At 43.5% G+C, this 26,483-nt stretch overlaps 1 protein-coding gene across 14 annotated transcripts in view; it reads left to right on the top strand.

Annotated features, from left to right (window-relative positions):
* ADAMTSL3 (ADAMTS like 3) overlaps positions 1 to 26,483 on the top strand; it is a 214,925-nt gene that overhangs the window by 157,211 nt on the left and 31,231 nt on the right. For 12 of the 14 annotated variants that reach the window (XR_009151984.1, XM_058155751.1, XM_058155756.1 and 9 more), the window contains 9 exons: positions 274 to 324; positions 7,439 to 7,643; positions 8,281 to 8,428; positions 9,902 to 9,986; positions 18,724 to 19,013; positions 22,179 to 22,308; positions 22,525 to 22,717; positions 23,183 to 23,362; positions 24,108 to 24,261. Coding sequence is in view for 13 of the 14 variants with exons in the window: in XM_058155751.1 (XP_058011734.1) it covers positions 274 to 324; positions 7,439 to 7,643; positions 8,281 to 8,428; positions 9,902 to 9,986; positions 18,724 to 19,013; positions 22,179 to 22,308; positions 22,525 to 22,717; positions 23,183 to 23,362; positions 24,108 to 24,261 (1,436 nt within the window). In the remaining variant the exon portion in view is untranslated. Of the gene's footprint in view, positions 1 to 273; positions 325 to 7,438; positions 7,644 to 8,280; positions 8,429 to 9,901; positions 9,991 to 18,723; positions 19,014 to 22,178; positions 22,309 to 22,524; positions 22,718 to 23,182; positions 23,363 to 24,107; positions 24,262 to 26,483 lie in introns of those variants that run through there. The other 2 variants (XM_058155763.1, XM_058155764.1) reach the window with 2 other exon arrangements.

The following is a 26,483-nucleotide window of genomic DNA, read 5'->3' as shown; positions in this document are numbered from 1 at the left end:
TGACTGCTGCAGTAATTTCATGTTTTTTACCAAAAAAAATCCCAGAATTATATTTCTCTTTTTTAGCGAACGGGTTTCCTTACTTATCTCCTTGGGAAAACTAAATTCAACAATTAAGGTAGGACAGCCAAGAGGAGAACAGAACCCACCATAGCACTGAGTTGTTCTCCTACGTTTGGTGCATGTTTTGTTTATAAAGGAATGTATCACATGGAAAATTGTCATCCAGCATCTGGCAAATAACTTTGTAAAATGCCTCTGCTTTATTCACAGTGATGGATTTAAGGAAATCATGCCCTATGATCATTTCCAGCCACTTCCCCGGTATGTATGACGCTCAGAAGATACACGTTATTAAGCATTCCATTGATAGCCTTACTGCAGCGCACTTAGTTTATAATTTCATATGTACAATCTCCTGCTTACTCAAGACGAAGACAAGAAATTTATTGTTGCCATAGATGGTAATGTCTGAATTTGACCATCTATGACATTTGGTTGTTGAGATAAAGTCACCCTAGAGTACAGGGGCATTTCAATACATTAATCCACTTGCCTACTTAAGTGCAGGTATTCCATTAGCCAGATACGCCTAAGATAGTAATTGTTGAGTACAATGTGGACGTCGGCTAAATAAAGACAACTCCCCAAGGGTATTAATGAACGAATGATCTAAACCGAATCCTGAATTTGGTAAAATTTCAGTGGGATAAAAGCTGGGGATAATTGATAGATTTCTACCTTTGGAAAAAGATAACATATTGCATTGTCAATGGCTATCTCATTGTCAATTTTGTGATCTGGGGGGGAGTTCCCCCCTATTTTTTTTAAACTGTTGCATAATAACCGTGGCACAGAAGGTTTGTAAAAATTAGAATGAAATAGAATCCTTATTTCTATTTACTTTTACTCAACAGTAAGTGAAGGAGGGAAGAAGTTAGATCAGGAGTAATGACTTCATGATTTCCCCATGGCTAAAAAAAAATCGCCACTCCTTCAAAGTTAGAATAGAACAACAGAGTTAGAAGGAACCTTGGAGGTCTTCTAGCCCAACCCCCTGCCCAGGCAGGAAACTCTACACCACTTCAGACAAATAGTTATCCAACATCTTCTTAAAAACTTTCAGTGTTGGAGCATTCACAACTTCCGGAGGCAAGTTGTCCCACTGATTCATTATTCTAACTGTCAGGAAATTTCTCCTTAGTTCTAAGTTGCTTCTCTCCTTGATTAGTTTCCACCCATTGCTTCTTGTCCTGCCCTCGGGTGCTTTGGAGAATAGCTTGACTCCCTCTTCTTTGTGGCAGTCCCTGAGATACTGGAACACTGTTATCATGTCACCCCTAGTCCTTCTTTTCATCAAACTGGGCATCCCCAGTTCCTGCAACCTTTCTTCATATGTTTTAGCCTCCAGTCCCCTAATCATCTTTGTTGCTCTTCTCTGCACTCTTTCTAGAGTCTCAACATTTTTTTTTACATCGTGGCGACCCAAACTGAATGCAGTATTCCAAGTGTGGCCTAACCAAGGCCTTATAAAGTGGTATTAACATTTCACGTGATCTTGATTCTATCCCTCTGTTTATGCAGCCTAGAACTGCATTGGCTTTTTTGGCAGCTGCTGCACACGGCTGGCTCATACTTAAATCAGATTGCAGGAACCCATTTCTCCTTGACTTGATTTCATTTGTTCACTGCTTACGAAGTCACAGTAGGTGCCTCCCAGGTTCTCTGACACCTTCAGTTGTTGTATTGCAGAATTCCTACCTGGCAGGTAGAATTTCCAGGGATCGAGCCAAAACGGAAGACAAAGGAGTTGGCTTAGAGTCGGCTGCACCCTCTCCTCCCTTTCAGTTCTAAGTGCTGACAAATGGTAGAACCAGATGGGAGCTTCCTTTCTGATCGAGTCCAGCGAGATGCAGACTTCATTAGCCGAATGAGGGGCTTGGGATAAGAGGTGGAGGCCAGCGTATGCAGAGGGTCTAGAATGACCTCAGCCATAACTCAGGCTGCAAATGCATCGCCGGAATGTTTAAACAGATGGAGAAATCTTCGAGGGGGAAGAAAAAAATTCCCACGCTACATGTCCCTTCCCAGTTCTACATCCTTACACATGCTGTATACACACATACTCCTTTAAAGCCATTCCAAAAGATTTTACAGTTTAAAAACTTTCTGGCGTGCTAACCAGACCCCTTGACCTGTCCAGCCTCTGAAAACACAAAGGGACTTTTTCCAAGAGCTCCCTTTGCCATCCCTGAAATATCCTCCCAGGAATTGGGGTTCGGGCTTGTATTTTTATTTTTTTTAACTGGTGGAATCAAGGAATGCCGATGTCGAAACCTTGCACTGTACACACATCCACACACTGCATTACGGCCTATTCAAATCTAATCACTGCATTGACAGGTAAATTTTCTTTACTTCCTCGTCGTGATTTAAAACGTCTGAAATGTTTCTTGTCTATGTGACTGCAGACATACTAAGATCGCTACTCTTTGGTTATGAACGTGCTACTGAAAAGCTATGTATTATTCACCATAATAATAATAATAATCTGTCGACTACTATTTGCACGTTCCCAGGCAGGAACCATTAATACCGACTCCTGTCATGTTCCCAATTGCAGGTTCAATTTTCACCCATTCTCACTGATACAGATGGTCCTATCTTAAAGGAGAGGGTGCCACCTGCTCTTTTAATATCCTGCAGTGCAGGGGTGAAATCTAAAAATTTTCCCTACCAGTTCTGTGGGCGTGGCTTAATTGGTGGGCGTGGCTTGGTGGTCAGGTGACTGAATGGGCATGGCCAATAAGAATAAATAATAAAAATAATAAAGTATACAAAACTTGGGAGCGTACCGGTCTACCTTCTTTAAAAAATAGAGGCACCGGTCTACTAATTGCCTTTTTTTGGGAGGCACCGGTCTACCTTCTTTAAAAAATAGAGGCACCGGTCTACTAATTGCCTTTTTTTGGGAGGCACCGGTCTACCTTCTTTAAAAATAGAGGCACTGGTCTACTAGCCGCCTGCAGCGCCACGGCAGTCATTTAAGGCCGTTTGCAGCTATATCACCACCGAGAGCTTCAGGAACAGAGAAGAGGAACAGCGAGGTGTGGGCGGTGGAGCGGGCAGGGATTTTTGCTACCGGTTCTCCGAACTACCCGCCCCCATCGCTACCGGATCACACGATCCGGTCCAAACTGGGAGCATTTCACCCCAGCTGCAGTGTCATTAGAATAGCAAGCTGGGAATTTAAAATTGAACTGGACATTTTGAGAACAACTTCTGAGCATTGTCTCCAAGCTTGAAACTAATCTGGGAGACCAGTATGTTTCTGAATATAAACCTTTATCCCTGTCTCTTCTCATATGCTATATTAGTATCGTGTACCCTGGCATCGTAAATACTTGTGCGTTCGTTTGCACCAAAAAAAAAAGGAAAAAAGATTACAAGGCTGCCTTGCGGAGACCAAACCCATCAGTGTAAAACTACAGCTTCAGAACCAATTACCCCTTAGAGCAAAGACAAAACAAAGGAAACCTCAAAACAGAAACAGGATTAGAAATAGCAGAAACTGGAATTGCAAGCTGAAAGGAATAAATATATCTTAATCCTGGTGTCAAATGGACGTGCTAGTTTTTGCAGATTTCTCTGGCTTTGTTCCGTAGCTCAAGCTTCATGCCTGAGCTCCGTTGGGATCATGGAATCAAAAAGAATCTTAGGGCTGGAAGGGACCTTAGAGGTCTTCTAGTCCAACCCCCTGCTCAAGGCAGGAGAATTTATATCATCCCAGACTAACGGTTGTCCAATCCTTTCTTGAAAACCTTCAGCGATGGTGCAGTCACAATTCCATGAGGCAAGCTGTTCCATTGGTTCATTGTTCTTTCATTTGCTTACATTGAGGGGGAGGAAGGAGATAAATTTTTGATTGAAAGTATACCCAGAGGATAAATCAATACACATTCTCCACTCCACAAAACCATTTATCTTTTCCAAGAAAAGATATGTGGACCAAGGTTAAGGGATAATGCACAACCAAACCCAGGATTTCATATACGTTAAAATAGGAGAGCTTGCTCAGAAGGAGTTGTCTTTTTTAGTGGTCCCCGTTTTTTAGTGGTCCCCGTGATGGCTGAGTGGCTAAGAAGCTGAGCTTGTCAGTCAAGAGGTTGGCAGTTCAGCGGTTCAAATCCCAAGTGCCGCGTAACGGGTGAGCTCCCATGACTTGTCCCAGCTTCTGCCAACCTAGCAGTTCGAAAGCACGTGAAAAATGCAAGTAGAAAAATAGGGACCACCTTTGGTGGGAAGGTAACAGCGTTCCATGCACATTTGGCGTTGAGTCATGCCGGCCACATGATCACGGAGACGTCTTTGGACAGCGCTGGCTCTTCAGCTTTGAAACGGAGATGAGCACTGCCTCCTAGAGTCGGGAACAACTAGCACATATGTGCAAGGGGAACCTTTACCTTTTATGGGTTCTTGCAACCTGCAGCTCTGCCCCAGGGTTTCTGCTGAGTTCATTAGGAATGTTCTACTCTAATGCGAAGCGACATTCGTAGTGGAACACTTTAAAAACGAGCCTTTGGGTCATTTTTTTATATCTCATCAATCATTCCCACCACAGCTGAGCTAACCAAACGATAACAGCAGATGAGCATATTTATCAGGGGTGATGGTGAAACCATTAGCTCTAAGCTCTCACGCGTTGTCTGGTTTTGATCATGGAAGCTTGGTTGAAATGTCAACACTCTAACGTGCTGCAGGTTTCATGTTCGGTTTGAGAATGATGTGATTAATTTATTCCAAGGGGAGAGAGTTATATGAATCATTTCAGACAGGGAACATTCTCGTCCTGCCTTTAGCATCGTTGGGAGCCATTATTTGAATGTACCTTGTGGATTTATAGGTTTTTTTGTGTTCCACGTCTCCTGGGTTAGACTTCTTATTAAACTGAGCTGTGGTGGCATAGTGTGGTGGCGTAGTGGTGGCGTAGTGGTTAGAATGCAGTATTGCTGGCTGACTCTGCCCACTGCCAGGAGTTTGATCCTGACTAGCTCAAGGTTAACTCAGCCTTCCATCTTTCCGAGGTTGGTAAAATGAGGATCCAGATTGTTGGGAGGCAATATGCTGACTCTGTAAATCGCTTACATAGGCTGAAAAGCACTATAAAGTGGTATATAAGTCTAAAGTGCTATTGCTATTATTTCTGTGACTTCCCATGAAAAGTTTTTGGGGTGGAATCCAGTGGTGGAATTCAAATTTTTTTATTACCGGTTCTGTGGGTGTGGCTTGGTGGGCGTGACAGGGGAAAGATACTGCAAAATCCCCATTCACTCCTGGGGGAAGGATACTGCAAAATATACATTCCCTCCCCACTCTGGGGCCAGCCAGAGGTGGTATTTGCCGGTTCTCCAAACTTCTCAAAATTTCCACTATCGGTTCTCCAGAAACTGCTGAACAGCAGCCCTGGTTGGATCCTGTCTGAGCTATACAATGGGCAAAAAAACCCAAAAAAACAGCCTTAGGAATATAAGTGTCAAACTATTTAACACCACAGACAATACTTCTATCATTCAAAAAGACCTTGATCATCTAACCGCTTGGTCTAAAACTTGGCAACTCCAAATCTCAACCAGCAAATGCTCAGTCTTACATATAGGAAAAAAGAACCCAAACACTAAGTACATACTAGATGGACATTACCTTACAGATGACCCCCATCCCATTAAAGATCTTGGAGTGTTCATGTCAAATGATCTAAGTGCCAAAGCCCACTGCAAATACATAGCAAAAAAGGCTCTAAGAGTTGTAAACCTAATCTTGCGTAGCTTCTTTTCCAAAAATACTACACTACTAACCAGAGCATATAAAACATTTGCTAGACCAATTCTAGAATACAGCTCGCCTTTTTGGAACCCTCACCACATCTCTGACATCAATACAATCGAACGTGTCCAGAAATATTTTACAAGAAAAGTTCTCCATTCCTCTGAAAACAACAAAATACCTTATCCCACCAGACTTGAAATCCTAGGCTTAGAAAACTTGGAACTCCGTCGCCTTCGACAAGATCTAAGTTTAACTCATAGAATCATCTATTGTAATGTCCTTCCTGTTAAAGACTACTTCAGCTTTAATTGCAATAATACAAGAGCAACCAATAGATTTAAACTTAATGTCAACCGCTTTAATCTAGATTGCAGAAAATATGATTTCTGTAACAGAATCATCAGTGCTTGGAATACTTTACCTGACTCTGTGGTCTCTTCCCATAATCCTAAAAGCTTTAACCAAAAACTTTCTACTATTGACCTCACCCCATTCCTAAGAGGGCCATAAGGGGCGTGCATAAGCGCACAAACGTGCTTACCATTCCTGTCCTATTGTTTTTCTTTTCTTCTTCCTATATTGATTCCTTGAATGACCAGAGTGTTCACTGAACAATCATCACCAAAAAAGTAATGAATTTAGATCCAGTCACCTGGGTGGCTTGACTTATGACTGTCATGACTTATGACGGAAATTTGGGCCTCCATTATGGAGTTGTTGATTACTCCCTGTATAAAATGTTCACATAAAACTGAATTATGCTGTTAGGCTTCAGTAGCAAGCCTTCCAACCCAAGGTTTTAAGTCTTAAAGATGTACGCTTTTTAACACAATCGTTGTGTGTTCAAAAGGCTCTAATCTGAATTGAAAATTAAGTATTTTGTCTCCAGAAGAGACTGTTTAGACTATCAGGGAAATGCCTAAAATTTAAAAATAAGGTGTTTTTTTTTAAGCTCTGTGTCCAGAATCATCAAAATAGCCTGTTTTAGCCCCTTTAGATTTGCAATCAGTTAAAACGGAAATATTTTGCACGTGGTTCAGGCTCAATGGCCAAGGGAGAAAGCAGTTTACTACCATATAAGATGCACCTTTTTCCCCAAAAAAAGAGGGTAAAAATCTGGGGGTGTCTTATACTCCGAATGTAGCCCCGCCCAGCTTCTCAAAGGGAGGTTTCAGAGGCTGAAAAAAACATCAGAAAAGAAGCTTCAGAAAAGAAGCCCCCAAACAGAGCTTCAGAGACTTTTTTTCTGAAGCTGTTTCAGAAGCTTTCAGAGGCAGAAAAAAAGTTTTTTCTGAAACAGAGTTTCAGAAGTTTCAGAGGTAGAAAAAAAAGCAAAAAAATAAATAAATAACAAGGCACAGAGCTCACAACCAAGGAACCTGTTGCTAAAATTCACCTCTAGGAACAGCTGATTGGGGGTATTCTGGGAGGCCATTCCACCTGCCAATCAGTTTTTTTCTTATTTTCCTCCCCAAAAACTAAGGCGCATCTTATACTCCGGTGCATCTTATACTCTGAAAAATACGGTATTTTCATTATCACTTGCATCTGAAAACCAGATAGAAATTCAATTTACTCTTCTTCTTGGGATTCGGTTATTTCATTCAAACAGCTGGGAGCACAATCCTTGGACCACTTGCTCAGTTTCGTGTGGAGGAGGAATTCAGAGGAGAAGTTTTGTCTGCGTGGAAGAGACCATGCATGGAGAGATATTGCAAGTAGATGAGTGGAAATGTATGTATGCTCCTAAGCCCAGAGTCCTGCAAGCGTGCAACCTGTATGATTGCCCTAAATGGATAGCTCTGGAATGGTCACAGGTAAGGAAGCAGAGCATGTAAATTTCTTTGAGGCAAAAGACCCAAAACTTTCAGATGTGCCCAATGGTTGGGATAATTGATGGCACGTTATGTGAAAACTTCCTTGTAGAGAAGCAGGGGTGGTATTCACTTACATTCCCTACCGGTTAGCAAATGTGAGCGCAAATCTTTTAAAACCATTTTAAAATACCCAGCTGTTGTAGGAGAAGAGCAGGCAGACCTGGGTGATGGTGGTGGAGTTGAGTGCATCATCAGCCTAGAATTCTTACATTACCACAAATGGTCCAAGTCTACGTCCCCTTCAACTCTGTTGATCCTTATCTGGTATCAATTTAGTACTGAACTTTAGTTGATTGTGTGTAGACTAAACTTTCCGAACGGCAACTTAATGTATGGCCCTGATCCTTTGCTCCTAGCAGCTGTTGCTGGGAATCTGGCAATCTTGACAGCAGTTGAGCAAGTTAAGTCTTGCAGAAGGAAGATTGTAATTTCTTGATCAGAAAAATGAGCGAGGGGTGGAATTCTGACGACCAGATTTAAGAGTGCCGGACACCATGGATGGTACAAAGGGCAGCATAGCAAACCTGTGACATTTTTCAGCCACCTTACTTTTTGATTGATTTGTCCCTTTCTACAGTGCACTGTGACCTGCGGCCGAGGGTTACGCTACCGAGTGGTTCTGTGTATTGATCATCGTGGACAACATACCGGGGGTTGCAATCCTCAACTAAAACTCCACATAAAGGAAGAGTGTCTCGTGCCAGTCCCTTGTTATAAACCCAAAGGTAACTTGGATTGACATTATTTAATGACACTGATTGACTGTATCAAATGTATACAACTGCGAATTTATTTATTTATTTATTTATTTGATTTTTATACCGCCCTTCTCCCGAAGGACTCAGGGCGGTGTACAGGCAAAAATAAAACAGATAATACAATATACAATTTAAAATGCAGATTAAAAAACTTATTTTAAAATTAGCCTGATAGGTTAAAATATACTATACTAAACTAAAACCCCATTTAAAATTAATTAATAAAAATTTAAAATTAATAAAATTCAGTTCAAGCCAGCCCCGCGCGAATGAAAAGATGTGTCTTCAGTTCGCGACGGAATGTCTGAAGGTCAGGTATTTGACGTAAACCCGGGGGAAGCTCGTTCCAGAGTGTGGGAGCCCCCACAGAATAGGTAAAGAGAAATCAAAACTCCATAATAGATTGTCACTACTACAGTTAACTCCAACTCCAATCTGATCAAGGAATTGTGTCCTCTTTATGATGATGGCCTTTGAAATGAGGAGCTTTCCTCTTAAGTCACTGACTGATACAACCTCATCCTTTTACACCTTTTCTTTCTGTAGATGTTGCAAGGGTCAACGCCAGCCTTGCATCATCTTCGTACTGTCTGAGGGTTGACCAGCGTGCATGCAACATGCTGCTGATCCAATTCTACAGAGGAACTATTGAGTCTGTCATCTGTACCTCCATAACTGTCTGGTTTGGTTCTGCAACCCAACAAGACAGACACAGACTTCAGAGGATAATTAGAACTGCAGAAAAAACAATGGCTACCAACCTGCCTTCTATTGAGAACCTGTATACTGCACGAGTCAAAAAGAGGGCTGTGAAAATACTTACAGACCCCTCACATCCTGGATATAAGCTGTTTTAACTCCTACCCTCAAAACAACACTATAGAGCACAGCACACCAGAACAACTAGACACAAGAACACTTTTTCCCCAAATGCCATCACTCTGCTAAACAAATAATTCCCTCAACACTGTCAAACTATTTACTAAATCTGCACTACTATTAATCTTCTCATCGTTCCTGTCACCCATCTCCTCCCACTTATGACTCTATGACTGTAAACTTGTTGCTGGTATCCTTAAGATTTATATTGACTGTTTCCCTATGACTATCATTAAGTGTTGTACCTTATGATTCTTGACGAATGTATCTTTTATTTTATGTACTCCGAGAGCGTATGCACCAAGACAAATTCCTTGTGTGTCCAATCACACTTGGCCAGTAAAGAATTCTATTCTGTTCTCTTCTAGTCTAGTCTAGTCTAGTCCATTCCATTCCATTCCATTCCATTCCATTCCATTCAATCATTGATTGATACAACCTCATTCTTTTACACCTCTTCTTTTTTGTAGACATTGCAAGGGTCAACACTAACCTTTTGCCCCTTGCATCATCTTTGTACTATCTGAGCGTTGATCAACATGCATGCATTTCCTCTTCCAGAGAAAAGCCCTGTTGAAGCCAGAGTGCCTTGGTTCAAGCAAGCCCATGAAATGGAAGAGACCAGGACCGTGTCTGAAGAACCCACGTGAGTTTGCTTTCTTTTTCTTTTTCTTTTTTTTTTTCTGATATGGAAACTAAACCCCTGATGCATTTTCCTGACTGTTGGTAAAGTTTGCTATTTCCTGCTAATCATCTGGCATTTGGAATGTTCTTGGGGTGGGTCTGGCCTGGCAGTTCAAGTCTCAGATTCTTCCCGGCAGAATTTGTTAATTAAGGCAAACAAAAACATGGCAGCCACAAAGTGTTTGAATTATTCGTTTCAAAAGTGTCACAGTGGCTTCCCAAGAATTTACGTGCCAGAAAGCATTGTGCATGGGTGACTTGTGTTCCAGAATAGCTCTTGAAAGATTAAGAGGTGAACTTTGCATGGAGAGGGAAGAGCAGACAAGAATGATAGTGATGCCTATATGGAAATCTCTGGTGATCCAAACCATTCATCCATCCACCCACTCACTCACTCACTCACTCACTCACTCATTCATTCATTCATTCATTCTCTCCCTCTCTCTCTCCTCTGGAAAGAATGGATTCAGAACTTCATTAACTGCGTTTAGGTCTAACATCCTTTGATAAATTTATTGCTAGATGTTTTGCTTAAGTCAGAGGCAGGGGACCTATGGCCCCTTGATGACTTGTGGACTTCAACTCCCGGAATTCTTGAGCCAGCAATTTTTTGGCTGGCTCAGGAATTCTGGGAGGTTTTTTTTGTTTTTTGTTTGCATTTATATCCCGCCCTTCTCCAAAGACTCAGGGCGGCTTACACTATGTTAGCAATAGTCTTCATCCTATTTGTATATTTATATACAAAGTCAACTTATTGCCCCCAACAATCTGGGTCCTCATTTTACCTACCTTATAAAGGATGGAGGGCTGAGTCAACCTTGGGCCTGGTGGGACTAGAACCTGCAGTAATTGCAGGCAGCTGTGTTAATAACAGACTGTCTTACCAGTCTGAGCCACAGAGGCTCAGTTGAAGTCAACAAGTCATCAAAGGGCTAGAGTTGTTCTACCTCTGGCTTAAGTCAATCAAGTACCGGAACTACATATCTAGGGATTGATTGTAGGGAATAGATATATGAAGGTAAGATTCAAACCAACATACTGTATGGGAATTGCCAGAAAGCTGTCTTTCTCTAAATATTAAGAGAGGCTTCCTAAATTTAAAAGCTGTTTGATGTTTTTTATGAAAGTTCTTCTTGGTTTGGAGATACTTAAGCATTCTCTCATTCAGATCCTTCACATAATTGAAGTCATGTCCTAAAGCAGGCTGAGCTTTCCTCCTGCACTTCCTTGCATCTAACTTCCCTTGTTTTGCAATTGATCTGCAACATCTCAAGATCCACACTGAATCCTCTTCTGGGATTGGATTCAATAACGTATCTTTTCTGGAAAAGGATCAGCGGTTTAATGATGAAAAGACAGGGAATTGTTCAGTTTCCAGGGCATCAAAGCTAGTTTCTGCTTCATAGCTTTTCATCCGAATTGCCTGTGGTTTTATCAGTCATAGCTTTAGAACCGTATAAATGCAAGCAATTTTGGAAAACTCACAAAGAAAAGATATGCCAAGATAATATATTAAAAGTGAAACCCTACGGCCCCTGGAGATTAGTATATGTGCCCACGCGTGTGTCCTGAATTTCATATAATGGGTGTTTTAAAGTCTTTTAAAAATTATTTAAATTAGAAAAATAGCGAATCCCCCTCCCCTTGTCTTGAAGACTGTTTGTAAAGCTAAGCCAAGGAAAATGGAGGTTTAACCTTTCTGGTTCGTACTAGTAGAATGTGATGATAGTTGAAACCCATCATTATTGTAAACTTTTCTCTCTTGAGCCTTCTTTATTTACAGCAGGCTTTTCAATAATCTTTTATAAAAAAGGGATTCCAGGCATCCTTTTTTTTTCTCCTTTTAATAAACTTAAATAAATAGAGATCTTGGCTGCATCTTGAAAGAGGCCAAGGGTAGGAGCTGATGGACTTGTGATGAAGAGAAGGAAGAGGAAGTGATAGGGTTTCCAGATTTCATTTAGCCGGTTCAAATGTTTTCATTCATAGATTCACATCTGTAGATTCACGTCTGAAGATTTTCACCAGATGTTTGCTACCAATGAGTGATAATATGTGTGGTAGAATGGTCACATACCTGGGCTAATGCCTACACCCAGTAATGAAGATTCATTGAGGTTAGCTAGAAAACATCCTCAGGCTCTGTCTCCTGTTCCCCTTATCCATGACTAGAAGCGAGTCCTGAGTTTCAATTAATATTAAATTAATGCTGTGGTATATCCAGATATATAATATTCTAGTTTTTTAAAAAAAACACCACCCACCTTTTTCTTCCCCTGTGAAATAAATCTGGTTTTTTACTCTCTTGGTCATGGTCATGAGCTAGCTAACTTCTTGGAAGTGATGGACATTGAACATCTGTTACACTTCCCCATCCTCCATTGCTTTGAAACCTCTTCAGATGCCATATCCCCAGTCCAAATAGGCCTGATGTTTTATTTATTTATTTATTTATTTATTTATTTATTTAATTATTTAATTATTTAATTATTTAATTATTTAATTTAATTTATTTGTCAAACACAACAGTATATATAAGTATAAGCATGAAATAACCATACAAATTGGATACAATCAAAGGGAACGTTAAGTCAGGAATGATAGGCACGCTGGTGCTCTTATGCACGCCCCTTACAGACCTCTGAGGAATGGGGTGAGGTCAATAGTAGATAATCTTTGGTTAAAGTTTTGGGGATTTTGGGATGAGACCACGGAGTCAGGGTAGTGCATTCCAGGCATTAGCAACTCTGTTACTGAAGTCATATTTTCTACAATCAAGATTGGAGGGGTTCACATTAAGTTTAAATCTATTGTGTGCTCGTGTGTTGTTGCGATTGAAACTGAAGTAGTCCTCAACAGGAAGGACATTGTAGCAGATGATTTTATGAGTTATACTCAGGTCATGCCGAAGGCGGCGGAGTTCTAAATTTTCTAAACCCAGGATTTCAAGTCTGGTGGCATAAGGTATTTTGTTGTGATCAGAGGAGTGGAGAACTCTTCTTGTAAAATATTTCTGGACATGTTCAATTGTATTAATGTCCGAAATGAGGTGTGGGTTCTAGACAGGCGAGCTGTATTTGAGAATTGGTCTAGCAAATGTTTTATATGCTCTGGTTAGTAGTGTAGTGTTTCTGGAGAAGAAGCTACGCAAGATTAAGTTTACAACTCTTAAAGCCTTTTTGGTGATGAAGTTGCAGTGGGTTCCATCATCATATCTTCCCACAGGTTTTAATGAAAGTATTGGAAGCCAAGGAAGTGGATGGCCATTGAAGAGATGATTTACACACATGGAAGGGACCGTGGAGGTCTTCTTCCTAGTCCAACCCAACTTCTGTTCAAACAGGAGACCCTAAACCAGGGGTCTCCAACCTTGGCAACTTTAACACTTGTGGACTTCAACTCCCAGAGTTCCTCAGCTACCAAGGCTGGCTAAGGAACTCTGGGAGTTGAAGTCCACAAGTCTTAAAGTTACCAAGGTTGGAGACCCCTGCCCTATACCATTCCAGACAAATGGCTGCCCTATCCCTTCTTAAAAACTTTCAGGGATGGAACACCCACAGCTTCTGGAAGCAAGCCATTCCACTGATAGATCATTATCACTGTCAGGAAGTTTCTCTTTAGTTCTGAGTTGGATCACTCCTTGAGAAGCTTCCATTCATTACTTCTTAACAAGGACTGTATTTGTGAGAAAGAAGTTGTAATGAAAGATGGTTTCAGCTATCAGCGAGGTCATTGTCTCTCACTGGCTTCTACTAATTCCATAACATCTAGTTGGAAAGGCACCTTTGGAGAACTATTATTGGCGATACACACACTGCCATCATTCTTTCTATATTAACAGATTAACGGAGTTGGAAGGGACCTTGTAGGTCATCTAGTCCAACCCTCCAGCCAAGCAGATCCTACAGCATTTCTGACAGATGGCAGTCCAGTCACTTTTTGAAAGTTTCCAGTGATGACGCTCTATACTGTAGATGAGGGGTGTCAAACTCAAGGCCCGGCGCCCGGATCTGGCTACAGGGTGCTTAGTTCTGGCCCACGGTGCCATCCTGGAAACAGCAAAGGACCCCAGCCTGTGGTGCCTCTGTGAAACCGTAGCTCAGGAGCTCCTCCCAAGCTTTGTTTTCACTGGCAGAGGATTGCAGGAGGTTGTCGCAGCTTAAAATGGAGCTCGGGAGCCCGTTTTTGCTGGCAGAGCAGAGCACTCAAGCTACCACTGCCACCCCCAACATGAGTGACATCGAGCCTAGCTGTGCCCCTCTGACACCACCACCCACCCTCCCCAGGTCAAACACAAGCCTGATGTGGCCCTCAATGGAATTGACTTCGACATCCCTGCTGTAGATATGGATGATCTCATAAATGAATGAAACTTCTTTTGAAATTTCACCAGAAGTCTCCTTTAATGAAATGGGATGAGAACTAGCAAAAAAGTATCATCAGAGGAGTTGGGCTTTCCTTTGCTTTGTTTTGGTACGGCACGATCAGGGGTGAAATGCTCCCAGTTCGGACTGGATCGCACGATCCGGTAACGGTCTTAGCTAGTAGTTCGGAGAACCAGTAGCAATTGCAGTACGAGGCTCCGCCCACCCACCCAACTGTCGGTTTTAATCAGAAAGTAATGTGTTTTGTATCCTCTGCGCATATGCAGAAAGGTTTTGCACATGCGCAGAGGGTGTGCGCAGTGCGTGCACGTCCGAACCGGTAAGGAAGGTAAGTAGATTTCACCCCTGGGCAGGATCTCACAATTCACTTATTAGCTTGTGTCAATGGTGATGAATACTGGAAGGGAATGCTCTTGTATCTTAATTTTGATTTGCCAAAGCTCCACGTTAAGAAGTCTTGAATTTTGTAGCAGATCCCAACAGAAAAAAAAATCCCATGATTTAGCCGGTGGCAAAATATGTTTAATTTAAAAAAAAAACACCTAACATTTGCACTTACAAGATCCAAGACACTAAAGTATGCAAGAGAAAAAACTCAGTTTCGATTATAGTCCTGGCCCACTAGGTCAAGGAAAAAAGTTTGTTCATGTTTCTTTGTACAAGAGTTTGTTCTGTGGTTCGGATTTTGAAACAAAAAAAAATAAAAATGCAAAGCTGCAAAATAATTCATCATACATTATTTTTGGATCCGCTTCAGCACTTAACCAGCCTGTGTATGGAGTGAATTCTGAACTGCTGTCAATGCATCTTTATTTATTTTTTTTAATTCAAGCTTTGTCAAATATTTGTGTTGGTTAAGGCATTGCGGTACACTCTTGATGACAAAAAGCCAAGAGAATCTTATTCTTGGTTGAGTTAAGCGAAACCCTTTTAAGTCTTCTCATCCTTTTTTTAGTTATGCATTTTTAACAGTATTTGCATGCTGTAACGAAAAGTTCTGGATAGTTTACAATAAATAAGCATTAAAAATAAATTGAATTAAATGCCTCAATTACTATCCAAGTCGGGGCTTGTCCCTTCACCTAAAATGATGCTGGACATTCTCTCTTTTCTGTGTGATCTTTGAAAAGGACATTCCAAGTCTTCTTGGGTACCCAGTGACCCCTTGTCTATGATACCAAAAGCCACGATGGTGCAGTGGTTGGAATGCAATATAGCAGGCTAACTGCATTCCTACTGCCAGCAGTTCGATTATGGCCTGGTTCAAGGTCGACTCAGCCTTCCATTTTTCTGAGGTCGTAGGAATGAAGGGCAATACGCTGACTCTGTAAACCACTTAGAGAGGGCTATAATAAAGCAGTATAAAGTGGTATATAAGTCTAAGTTCTATTGCTGTACGGTGTCATATGTTAGCACAGCCCATTAGACCGCTGATGAAACATGATTTGTCTGAGCTTGTTAATAGTGAGTCTGATTTTGACTGTAAATTACAGGTTCTACAAAACGTTCGTGCAGCTGTTTTGAAATGAATGTGTGCATTGATCAGAGACATCATCTTGTAGTTAAGAAAATGTAAAGAGCATTAGATCTTAGGATGGTTAGGTAGAGAAATATATATATACTGCTCAAAATGTGATGCAGGCCAATGGAAATCCTTGCCATTGACTAACTGAAGAAGGATTTTTTTTCTTTTTGCATTTATATCTTGCCCTTCTCCGAAAACTCAGGGCGGCTTACACTATGTCAAGCAATAGTCTTCATCCATTTGTATATTGTATACAAAGTCAACTTATTGCCCCCCAACAATCTGGGTCCTCATTTTACCTACCTTATAAAGGATGGAAGGCTGAGTCAACCTTGGGCCTGGTGGGACTTGAACTTGCAGTAATTGCAAGCAGCTGCTGTTAATAACAGACTGTCTTAGCAGTCTGAGCCACTCAAGGATAAGCTTTCACACTTTGCAGGGAGACAGATATGCTACATGGGTAGATAGTATCAGAGGTTTACAAGCCATTCCTTTTGTCTTCCACTGCTTCTCCCAAAACTGGTTCTTTATTTGTTGTATTAAGTCTTCCATGAGACTTAAAACACCTAAACAAGCAGGCCATCCCTGGCCTGCTCTTGAGTTGCTATAGGTCAGGGGGATGGGAAAGCGGTGAAACGGCACAGCAGCCAAAGAGAGATGCACATTCCATGCATATCTCTCTCAAGGCTGTATCCCAGAGTTACCTAGAGCAGCCGAGGGGAGTGATCTCTACAACCCACGAAATTGCTCCGTTGGCGAATGTGATTGATGACACACCCTGGGGGGAGGGGGGGGGAAAGAGGATCATAATTGGAGCGTAAATTATGTAGGGTCAGAGTTGGCTTCACTTGGGAACATGCCAACATGAACCTCCTAATAAATAACTGGATTTCTTTTGAAGCTTGGCTCGAGACTCATGATTTAATTAGGGCATCCATCGGAACCCTGACAGGTTGCTAGGCAGGTTTTCTTTCATAGATTCACATCTGTAGATTCACATCTGAAGATGTTCACCAGATGTTAGCTATCAATGAATGATAATATGTGTGGTAGATAATACGTGTAGTAGATAATAACATATGTGTAGTAGAATACTAGAAATTCAAATATTCTCTTAAATTATACTTTCTAACTTTAGCAAGATTGCTGTATCAGATGCCTTCAGCCCATGATTGGTTTTTAGATTGCATCAAAAGTGACTACATGGACCTTTCATTGTGTGTGCCGAGTATTGAGGGCAACAATAAGTTCTTCCTCTGCCCTCCAAACATTCTTCTGCACCTAGGTGCAGAAATTGCCAAGCAGTTATTGCCACGTGACTTCCATTTATTTGAAGAACCTCTTATGAAAATGCCACTGAAAGGAATGATGGATGGAGCCCTCTTGTAAATAGCTTTTCCATTTATCTGAACTTACAATTATCTGCATATTTTGGATGTCTTCCCGGCCATTGGGAGATAACAACCCTATATATATATATTAATGGGTTAATTGAGTTTAGCCACGATAACGTCCAGCTCTTTTGAAATATAATCAGAATTTTGTCAAAGCTTTCTCAGAGATTTTGTCAAAGCCTTCTCAGAAATTTAAAGGAAGAGGAAAAAAAAAAGAGAGCAAGGCGACAACCTTTTAAGTTTCAACAATGTACAGTAGATGTCGGGTTAGTTTTAACTCCAAAGAGCCCCGTGTTTATGGAGATTCTCAGTCATCCTGTTGATGGTTGTCCCAAAGGTGCTTTTTTTTAAAGAGGCAACTGGACTTTCTGGTTTTTCTTTGAAGACGTTTCGCTTCTCATCCAAGAAGCTTCTACAGTTTCTTGGATGAGAAGCAAAACGTCTTTTTAAAAAAGCCAGAAAGTCCAGTTGCCTATTGAAAAAAAAAAGGGAGGGAAGCACCTTTGGGACAGCCCTGTGTTTGTTAGGGTTAAACTTACCTCTCTAGGTTAGCCAGGAAGGGTGAACAGGAATGAGAGGGGTAACAGAAGGTGAAATGTCTCTTCATGCTGCATGAAGAGACTGGAGCTGAAGTCCTAGACTTCAAGGGGCTTTTCCCAAAAGGCAACTGGACTTTCTTTTTATTCCTTTGAAAATGTTTTCCTTCTCAATCCAGAAAAAAGAACTGAAGAAGTTTCTTGGATGAGAAACACAACATTTTCAAAGGGGGAAAAAACCAACAAGTGGGAAGGGGAAGGGAAGGGAAAGGAGAGGGAGGGGAAGGGGAGGAGAAGGAGAAGGAGATGGAGAAGGAAGGGGAAGGAGAAGGAGAAGGAGGAGGAGGAGGAGGAGAAGGAGAAGGAGAGGGAGAAGGAGAGGGAGAGGAAGGAGAAGGGAAGAGAAAGGAGAAGGAGAAGGAGGAGAAGGAGAAGGAGGAGAAGGAGGAGAAGGAGAGGGAGGAGAAGGAGGAAAGGAGAGGGAGGAGAAGAGGGAGAGGGAGAAGGAGGGAAGGAGAAGGAGAGAAGGAGAAGGAGAGGGAGGGAAGGAGAGGGAGAAGGAGAGGGAAAAGGAGGGGAAGGAGAAGGAGAAGGAGAGGGAGAAGGAGGGGAAGGAGAAGGAGAGGGAGAAGGAGAGGGAGGGGAAGGAGAAGGAGAGTGAAGGGAAAAGGAAGAGGAAGGAGGAGTCAAGTTGCCTTGTGGAAAAAGACACCTTTGGGGGAATGATCAGGACTGGAGGCTAAATTTAAAGGAAGAGAAAACTCAAGAAAAAGGGGCAAGAAATTGGATGGTGTTTGGTTGACTCAATCTCCTCCTACGCATAGACACCCAAGGATGTTATGATGTGGTTTTGTTGCAGGTTTATCCCCGAGCCTTGGTCCCCTTGCAGTGCCTCTTGCGGTCACGGTACTCAGATGCGTGATGTCAAGTGCCGCATTTATCTTACGTTTACTCAGGCTGAGGTGGAGCTGCCTGATGAGGAGTGTGAAGAACCCAAACCATTGACCGAGCGGAGTTGCCACCTGGAACCCTGCGATGCAGATCCGGTCCCGTACACCTTACCTTTCCCACCCTCCGAAGAGGCTGGTAATGTTTTTTATGACTGGGAATACATCGGCTTCACTCCCTGCTCAGCTACCTGCCTTGGAGGTATTACAGGTTTATATTTTGTGTGTTTTCGCGCTCATAGCTGCCATCAGAATGGTAATAATGCAGATTTTAGGAGCGGCTGCAAGAGATTGGATGGCTGAAATTTTCTTTTTTAATATAATGTTGTACAGACTTTTAAATATACCTAAGTATTGAATAGGGATGGCTAATAGTGGCTAAGAAACCGAGCTTGTCGATCGAAAGGTCGGCAGTTCAGCAGTTTGAATCCCTAGTGCCATGTAACAGGGTAAGCTCCCATTACTTGTCCCAGCTTCTGCCAACCTAGCAGTTCGAAAGCACATAAAAAATGCAAGTAGAAAAATAGGGGCTGCCTTTGGTGGGAAGGGAACAGCGTTCCGTGCGCCTTTGGCATTGAGTCATGCTGGCCACATGACCACGGAGACATCTTCAGACAGCGCTGGCTCATTGGCTTTGAAACGAAGGTGAGAACCACCCCCTAGAGTTGGGATTGACTAGCACATATGGGCGAGGGGAATTTACTTTCTCACCAAAGGTGGTCCCTATTTTTCTACTTGCATTTTTAATGTGCTTTCGAACTGCTAGGTTGACAGAAGCTGAGACAAGTAATGGGAGCTTACCTCGTTACGTGGCACTAGGGATTCAAACCGCTGAACTGCCGACCTTTCGACTGACAAGCTCAGCGTCTTAGCCACTGAGCTACCACGTCCCTTGAAAAGCAAGGTGTTCCTGCCAAATCATTTCCTCACATCACACCTTGAGGTGTTTTTTTTTCCTTTGTGTGCCATGGATACTATCCAGTGATGATGTAATGTGATTTTGAATGATTGGAGACAGATGGAACCGCTTGAGATGGTCGTATAAAAGTCACCTATCACTCATATCCAGGGATCAAAATCCCTTACTTGGTTTGTAACTAATTCGTGGAAGTCATCAACTTTACGCTGTTACCTTCCAGAGGAGAGGTTTGCCACTCCCGCAATTTCCATAGAGTCAGCTAAAAATGAAAAAACTGGGCCCCTTTAGGAATGATGATGAGTGTTGAGAAAACCCTTCCTGATGAATGAGGAGAAGAGATATTTATGGCAATAATTGTCTAGCCGTCCTGCAGGTGAAAACAAACAGGCTTGGAATGAAATTTGAGGTTTTCAGCGTACCGCACTTTTACCAATAATGAGGCTCCTCAGTTTTTATTAGGAAAGGACAAAGGTGGTTGAAATCTTGAAAATCTTTTAACAAATGGAGAAATATGAAGCTGTCTCGCGATCAGATTTGCAGCCCCTTGTAAAATCGCAAGGGGGAAATGCATTTGAAAGGAAGGAAACAGGTTCCTTGAACTGTGACCGTTTTCAATCTTGCATAGCGCATTATGTGTTGTTTCTCCAACACCGTCTTAATACCAGTGAAAGCTCATTTACGGAGTGACTTTCACTCTATTTCATTTAGTCCAGGACGGTGGGAGTGGAGGGGGGGGTTTATTTCTTTGTTTTACAGTCTCGTATATGCATGAGTCTTCCGAGGCTTCTTTGCACTCCATAAAACGGACGCAGCCCAACGCTTGCTAGACGGATTTGCAACGCGGAGAGATGAAGCGTGACGGTGTTCTGCATTTGGGGATTTGAGCGTTGCCATTTAGGGCGGTGCCCTTCTTTTCAGCAGCTGATCCATCACTTAAAACGGTCCTTCTTCCTCTCCGGGGACAAGCAAAAGCAGAAAATGAGAGTGTCCAATAGGAAGACCGTAAGAGCTTTCGGTCAGACCTGCTGCCACTTAAACACCTCTAAGCAGAAATGACCCTTGGCTCTGTTTGTTTGAGAAAAGTATCGTTTTATTAGAAATCAAGGGTATTCAAATCAGAATAAGAACTGGAAAGGACCTTCTAGTACAACCCCCCTGTTTTTGCAGGAAATCCTATACTCAGGGGTGGGGCTGCTGGGGGTTCGCAGGGGTTTGGGAGAACCTCTAGCTAAGATTCTGTGCAGTTCGGAGATCCCGTAAATCTCACCCCTGGCTGGCCCCGCCCATCCTGCCCTGCCCTTCCCAGGAGTCTCCATGCAGCCTGTTATGGATGCAGGTTAAGTGCAGGCCGCAAGCGGAGGCACAGGGTGGGCGAAAAACGGGCCTATCGGAAGTTCGGGAAGGCCGGAAAGAGGGCTGTTTTCAGCCTCCAGAGGGCCGGAGGCTGGGGAGGCTGTTTTTGCCCTCTTGGAGGCTCAAGAAAAGCCTCCGGAGCCCAGGGAGGGCAAAAATGCCTTAGTGCAGGAGGCTGACTAGGGCACGCCCACTATGGCCACGCCCACCCAGCAACTGGGCATTTTTGAAGCCCACCTCTGCCTATACTATTTGAGACAGGGGACTGTCCAGTCTCTTCCTAAAGCCTCCAGTGATGGAGAAAACACAGCTTCAGACAGCAAGCTGTTCTACTGATTAATTGTTCTCACGGTTAGAAAGTTTCTCCTTAATTCCAGGTTGCTTCTCTCCTTGATTAGTTTCCATCCATTGTTTCTTGTCCTGCCTTCTGGTGCTTTGGAAAATAGGTTGATCCCCCTCCACTTTGCGGCAGACCCTCAAATACTGGAATACTGCTATCATGTCTGCCGTACCCATTTTTTTCCTCTAGAATAGAGCAGTCAGGGTTGACCTCCTCTAGGACTGACCGGTTTGATCGCCTTGCAGTCCAAGGGACTCGCAGGAGTCTTCTCCAGCACCAGAGTTCAAAGGCCTCAATTCTTTGGTGCTCAGCCTTTCTTATGGTCCAACTTTCACAGCCATCCATTGCAACTGGGAAAACCAGAGCCTTGACTATACACACTTTTGTTGGCAGGCTGATGTCTCTGCTTTTAGTAAGCTGTCTAGATTTGCCATAGCTTTCCTCCCCAGGAGCAAGCGTCTTTTAATTTCTGGGCTGCAGTCCCCATCTGTGGTGATCTTGGAGCCCAGGAAAATAAAATCTGTCACTACCTCCATTTCTCCGCAAAATCTGCCTGAGTGTTTTGGGAGTCTAAATTAAGAGTAGATGAACAATAGAATTGTGCATCAAATAACCAGTAAGCAATTGGAGCGGGTATCAATGGAAGTACAAACCTTCACATAAATTATGACTGAAGAATGTATATATTGAAATATTTTTCCTATACTCCTCTGTTATAAAAGATCTGAGCTTGTTCATTTCTTTCATAAACCTAGGGACTCAAGAAGCCATTGCTGTCTGCTTGCATGAAGAGACAAAGCAAACCGTCAATGATAGCCTGTGTGACAGTTCGAAGAGACCTCCGCCAATGAGCCATGTGTGCAACACAAGGCTTTGTCCCCCAAGGTAGGTAGGACGTGGCTAATGCCTTTGTAGATTAACAATGGAAGTTTATTGGTGGAAGATATCCTGCGTGGTGCATAACGTTTGGTTAAAATAAGAGTTCCCAACTGTTTTGCTCACGGTGGGCTGGGCTGGGGGGGGATCATTTCACAAAACATTCTACTTGTACTTGATGGTGTGGCTTGCTTAGGGCTCTGACGTCATCATATCTTGGAACAGATGGCAAGTAGGACCTTGGAGACAATGTACTGCCACTTGCGGTGTTGGCATCCAGACAAGAGAAGTGTATTGTCAGCAACCTGGAGGGTCTGTTGAGGGACTCGAGAGCTGCAAAGAACCGAAGCCTCATTCTTTACAAGCATGCAACCAGCTTGACTGCCCCCCACTTTGGCATGTTGAAGAATGGCAAGAGGTAAGATGGTCATGCCAACCACAAAGGTTGGAAGACCCCCTCCAGTTGAGTTAGATTAATGAGAAGCCGTTGATCGTGCAACGTTAGTCTGGATTGTCCCTCCTGCCAATACTTGGGACTGAAAGTCATAACTATTGAGTCTGGTTCATACAATCACTCGTAAAGTTGCTTCCCATGAGCAATGGAATTGAGTCAGGGTGAAATGCTCCCAGTTCGGACCGGATTGCCCAATCTGGTAGCGATGGTGGTGGGTGGTTCGGAGAACTAGTAGCAAAAATCCCCGCCCCACCCCATGCCCAGCTGAGCTGTGTGATCATCAGAGGGTTTTTTTTTTTACTTTGAAAAGCACCTGGCCTAAAGAAAACGATGGCAATGCTCTGGGCGTGAGCTCCAGGCTGTCTCATCTGTACAAGGAAAAGCAGGCCCGGGTCTGAGGTACTGATGGCTCCCTTTCTTCCCCTTTAGTGCTCCCAGACTTGTGGGGGTGGCACCCAGAATCGCAAGGTGACCTGCCAGCAGCTGTTGATGGACGGAAGCTTTCTGAAACTCGGTCATGAGAAGTGCCCTGAACCGAGATTGCCCAGTTCCAGAGCCTGTGCAAAAATAGACTGCCCACCTCAGCTGGTGGTGGGACCGTGGTCTAGGGTGGGTAGATTAAAATAAGTGTTTTAAAACAATTATTTATCCCTCCCCTCTCCCTTTTCCCCCTTACTTTCTCAATTCCCTCCTTCCTTTTCCTCCTCCTCTTTCCTTTCCCCCTCCTCTCCCTCCCTTCCTCCCCATTTCCCTTCCCCTTTCCTTTTCCCTTCCCCCCTCCCTCTCCTTCCCTGTCTTTCTTTCTTTCCTTCCTTCCTTCTTCCCTCCCTCCGTCGCTCCGTCCCTCCCTTCCTCTTTCCTTTTCCGTCTCCTCTCCCCTTCCCTGTCTATCTTTCCTTCCTTCCTCCCTCCCCTTTCCTTTTCCTTTTCCCTTCCCCTGTCTCCTTCCCCTTGCCCTGTCTTTCTTTCCTTTCTTCCTTCCTTCTTCCCTCCCTCCCTCCCTTCCCCTTTCCTTTTCCCTTACCCTGTCCTCCCTCCCTCTCTCCCCTTCCCTTTTCCCTCTCTCCCCTTCCCTTCCCGTCTGACTTTCCTTCCTTCCTTCCTTCCTTCTTTCCTTCCTTCCTTCCTTCCTTCCTTCCTTCCTTCCTTCCTTCCTTCTTCCCTCCCTCCCTCCCTCCCTCCCTCTCCCCATCCTTCCTTCCCCTTCCCCTTCTCTGCCACTCCCCCCTCATTCCTGATCCAGTGCCCACTAAGGCAATCCAATGAAAGCAGAGCCCTCTGAGAACGAGGTGGGGGTCTACCACGTTTTTTATTTAAAGTTGGCACCCTTTGATTCACATCCTTCCTTCTGCAGTGCTCTGTAAGCTGCGGGGTTGGCACACAAAGAAGGAAAGCCACCTGCCAAAAGCAGACGGCCAGAGGCCAACATCTGGCATTAAATGGATCTCTGTGCAGCGGCTTTCCAGCATCCCAGCTTGTCAGGCCTTGCCACAGGAATGCCTGCCGAGGTAAGTGATGTTCTTTGACCACGTTTGCGAAGGGAAAAAGTCCCCAGCTCTTCAAAAACATTCCATTTACCCCAAGATGTAACCCCCGTACCAGACCTTCCCGTTAAGAATCCATGGCATATCCCCTATTATCCCAGGATTGCAAAATGCCCTTCATTTGTGAAAAAACAGAAACAGCAAAGTAGGAGGCCTCCATCAACGATCCACAATTTCTACAAACCATTGAAGACTTTTTTATTTGTAGAGCTGGTATTGGTTTTTCCGCCGCAACTATTGTTCCTCTGCTGTGGGATAGCTTTCCATCTTTTGTACTGCTTTCCGCAAAACCGCTTTCTTAACATTTTGCTTAAAGCAGTACAAAAGGTGAAAAACTAACCAGGAGTCTCCACATGGCCCATTCATCATTCCTGGTAAGTGCAGGGGCTGCGCGAAGGGTGAAAAACGGGCCTCCCGGAAGTTCCAGAAGTCCAGAAACAGGCTTGTTTCCAGCCTCTGGAGGGCCTCTGGACCCCAGGGAAGCAGCTTTCACCTTCCCAGAGGTTTGAGGAAAGCCTCCGGAGCCTGGGGAAGGCAAAAAATGGGCCTACCAGAAGTACCGAAAGTCCAGAAGTGGGCTTGTTTCTGGCCTCCAGATCCCTGGGGAAGCAGTTTTCATCCTACTGGAGGTTCAAGGAAAGCCTCCAGAGCCTGGGGAGGGTGAAAAATGCCCCCCACACCGCTGTAATACAGGTGGCTGACTAGGCCACGCCCACCATGGCCACACCCACCCAGCAATGGGGCAGCGAATCCGTTGCTAAAGGATCTGAAGGCCATTCCTGGTATAAGATACCTTTTAGTTTTGCGCAACGCATGGAGCTTGTTCAAGGGAAGGGTTTTATTTATTTTATTTATTACATTTGTATACCGCCTTTCTCCCGAAGGACTCAGGGCGGTTCACAGCCAGTAAAAACCATAATACAGATTAAAAACAGTATAAAAAACTAATTCAATATATGGCCTAAAAATTTTAAATACGATTAAAAAACCCATTTAAAAACCCTAGTATAAAATCCCAATTTAAAACTACGTTTAAGCTAGTCCTGCACGTCGAAGCAACAACGTCGTCAGCTCGTGGCAGAAGGTCCAGAGGTCGGGGAGTTGACGAAGCCCCGGAGGCAGCTCATTCCAGAGGGCAGGAGCCCCCACAGAGAAGGCCCTCCCCCTGGAGGTCGCCAGCCGACATTGTTTGGCTGACAGTATCCGAAGGAGGCCCTCTCTGTGAGAGCGCACTGGTCGGTGGGAGGCTACTGGTGGCAATAGGCGGTCCCGTAGATACCCTGATCCTAAGCCATGGAGCGCTTTAAAGGTGATAACAAGCACCTTGAATTGGACCCGGAAGACCACCGGGAGCCAGTGCAGACTGCGCAGGAGAGGTTGGAGTGTCCTCTGTGCGTGAAACTTACCATTATTTCTGCTTCTCGGTTTGCTCTTCCTTTGACGTTAACCGTTAGGGATCACTTATTCGGTTACGCTTGTTGGAATCCATGAGCTCTTTCGGAGCTGATGTTCTTCATCCCTGCCCTTATTGTCTTCTCTGCATGCGCCTTGCCAAGATCTCTAACAATTCTGATCGGCCTTTAATACAGGCAGTCCTCGACTTACGACAGTTCATTTAGTGACATTTAGTTCAAAGTTACGACGGCACTGAGAAAAGTGACGTAGCAGCCCTTTTTTCACATGACCGTTGCAGCATCATCCCTATGGTCACTTAATCAAAATTGGCAACTGACTCATACTTATGACCGTTGTAATGTCCCCGGGGTCATGTGATCTCCTTTTGTGACCTTCTTATAAGCAAAGTCAATGGGGAAACTAACCCCGTGTTACTAACTTAACAACCTGCAGTGATTTGCTTAACAAATTGTGGCATGACAAAGGTAAAATGGGGCAAAATTCACTTAACAAACATTTCACTTAGCAACAGAAATTTTTTGGCTCAATTGTAGTCTTAAATAGTAGGATAACAGAGTTGGAAGGGATCTTGGAGGTCTTCTAGTCCAACCCCCTGCTTAAGGAGGAAACCCTACACCACCTCAGACATATGGTTATCCAACGTCTTCTTAAAATCTTCCAGTGTTGGAGCATTTCCAGTTTCTGGAGGCAAGTTGTTCCACTAATGGTTCTGTCAGGAAATTTCTCCTTAGTTCTAAGTTGCTTCTCTCCTTGATGAGTTTCCACCCATT

Source organism: Ahaetulla prasina, chromosome 13 (assembly GCF_028640845.1).
Source record: "Ahaetulla prasina isolate Xishuangbanna chromosome 13, ASM2864084v1, whole genome shotgun sequence".
Lineage (NCBI taxonomy): Eukaryota > Metazoa > Chordata > Lepidosauria > Squamata > Colubridae > Ahaetulla > Ahaetulla prasina.
The sequence above is the reverse complement of the archived record's forward strand: the minus strand, read 5'-3'. Positions and strand labels throughout refer to the sequence as shown.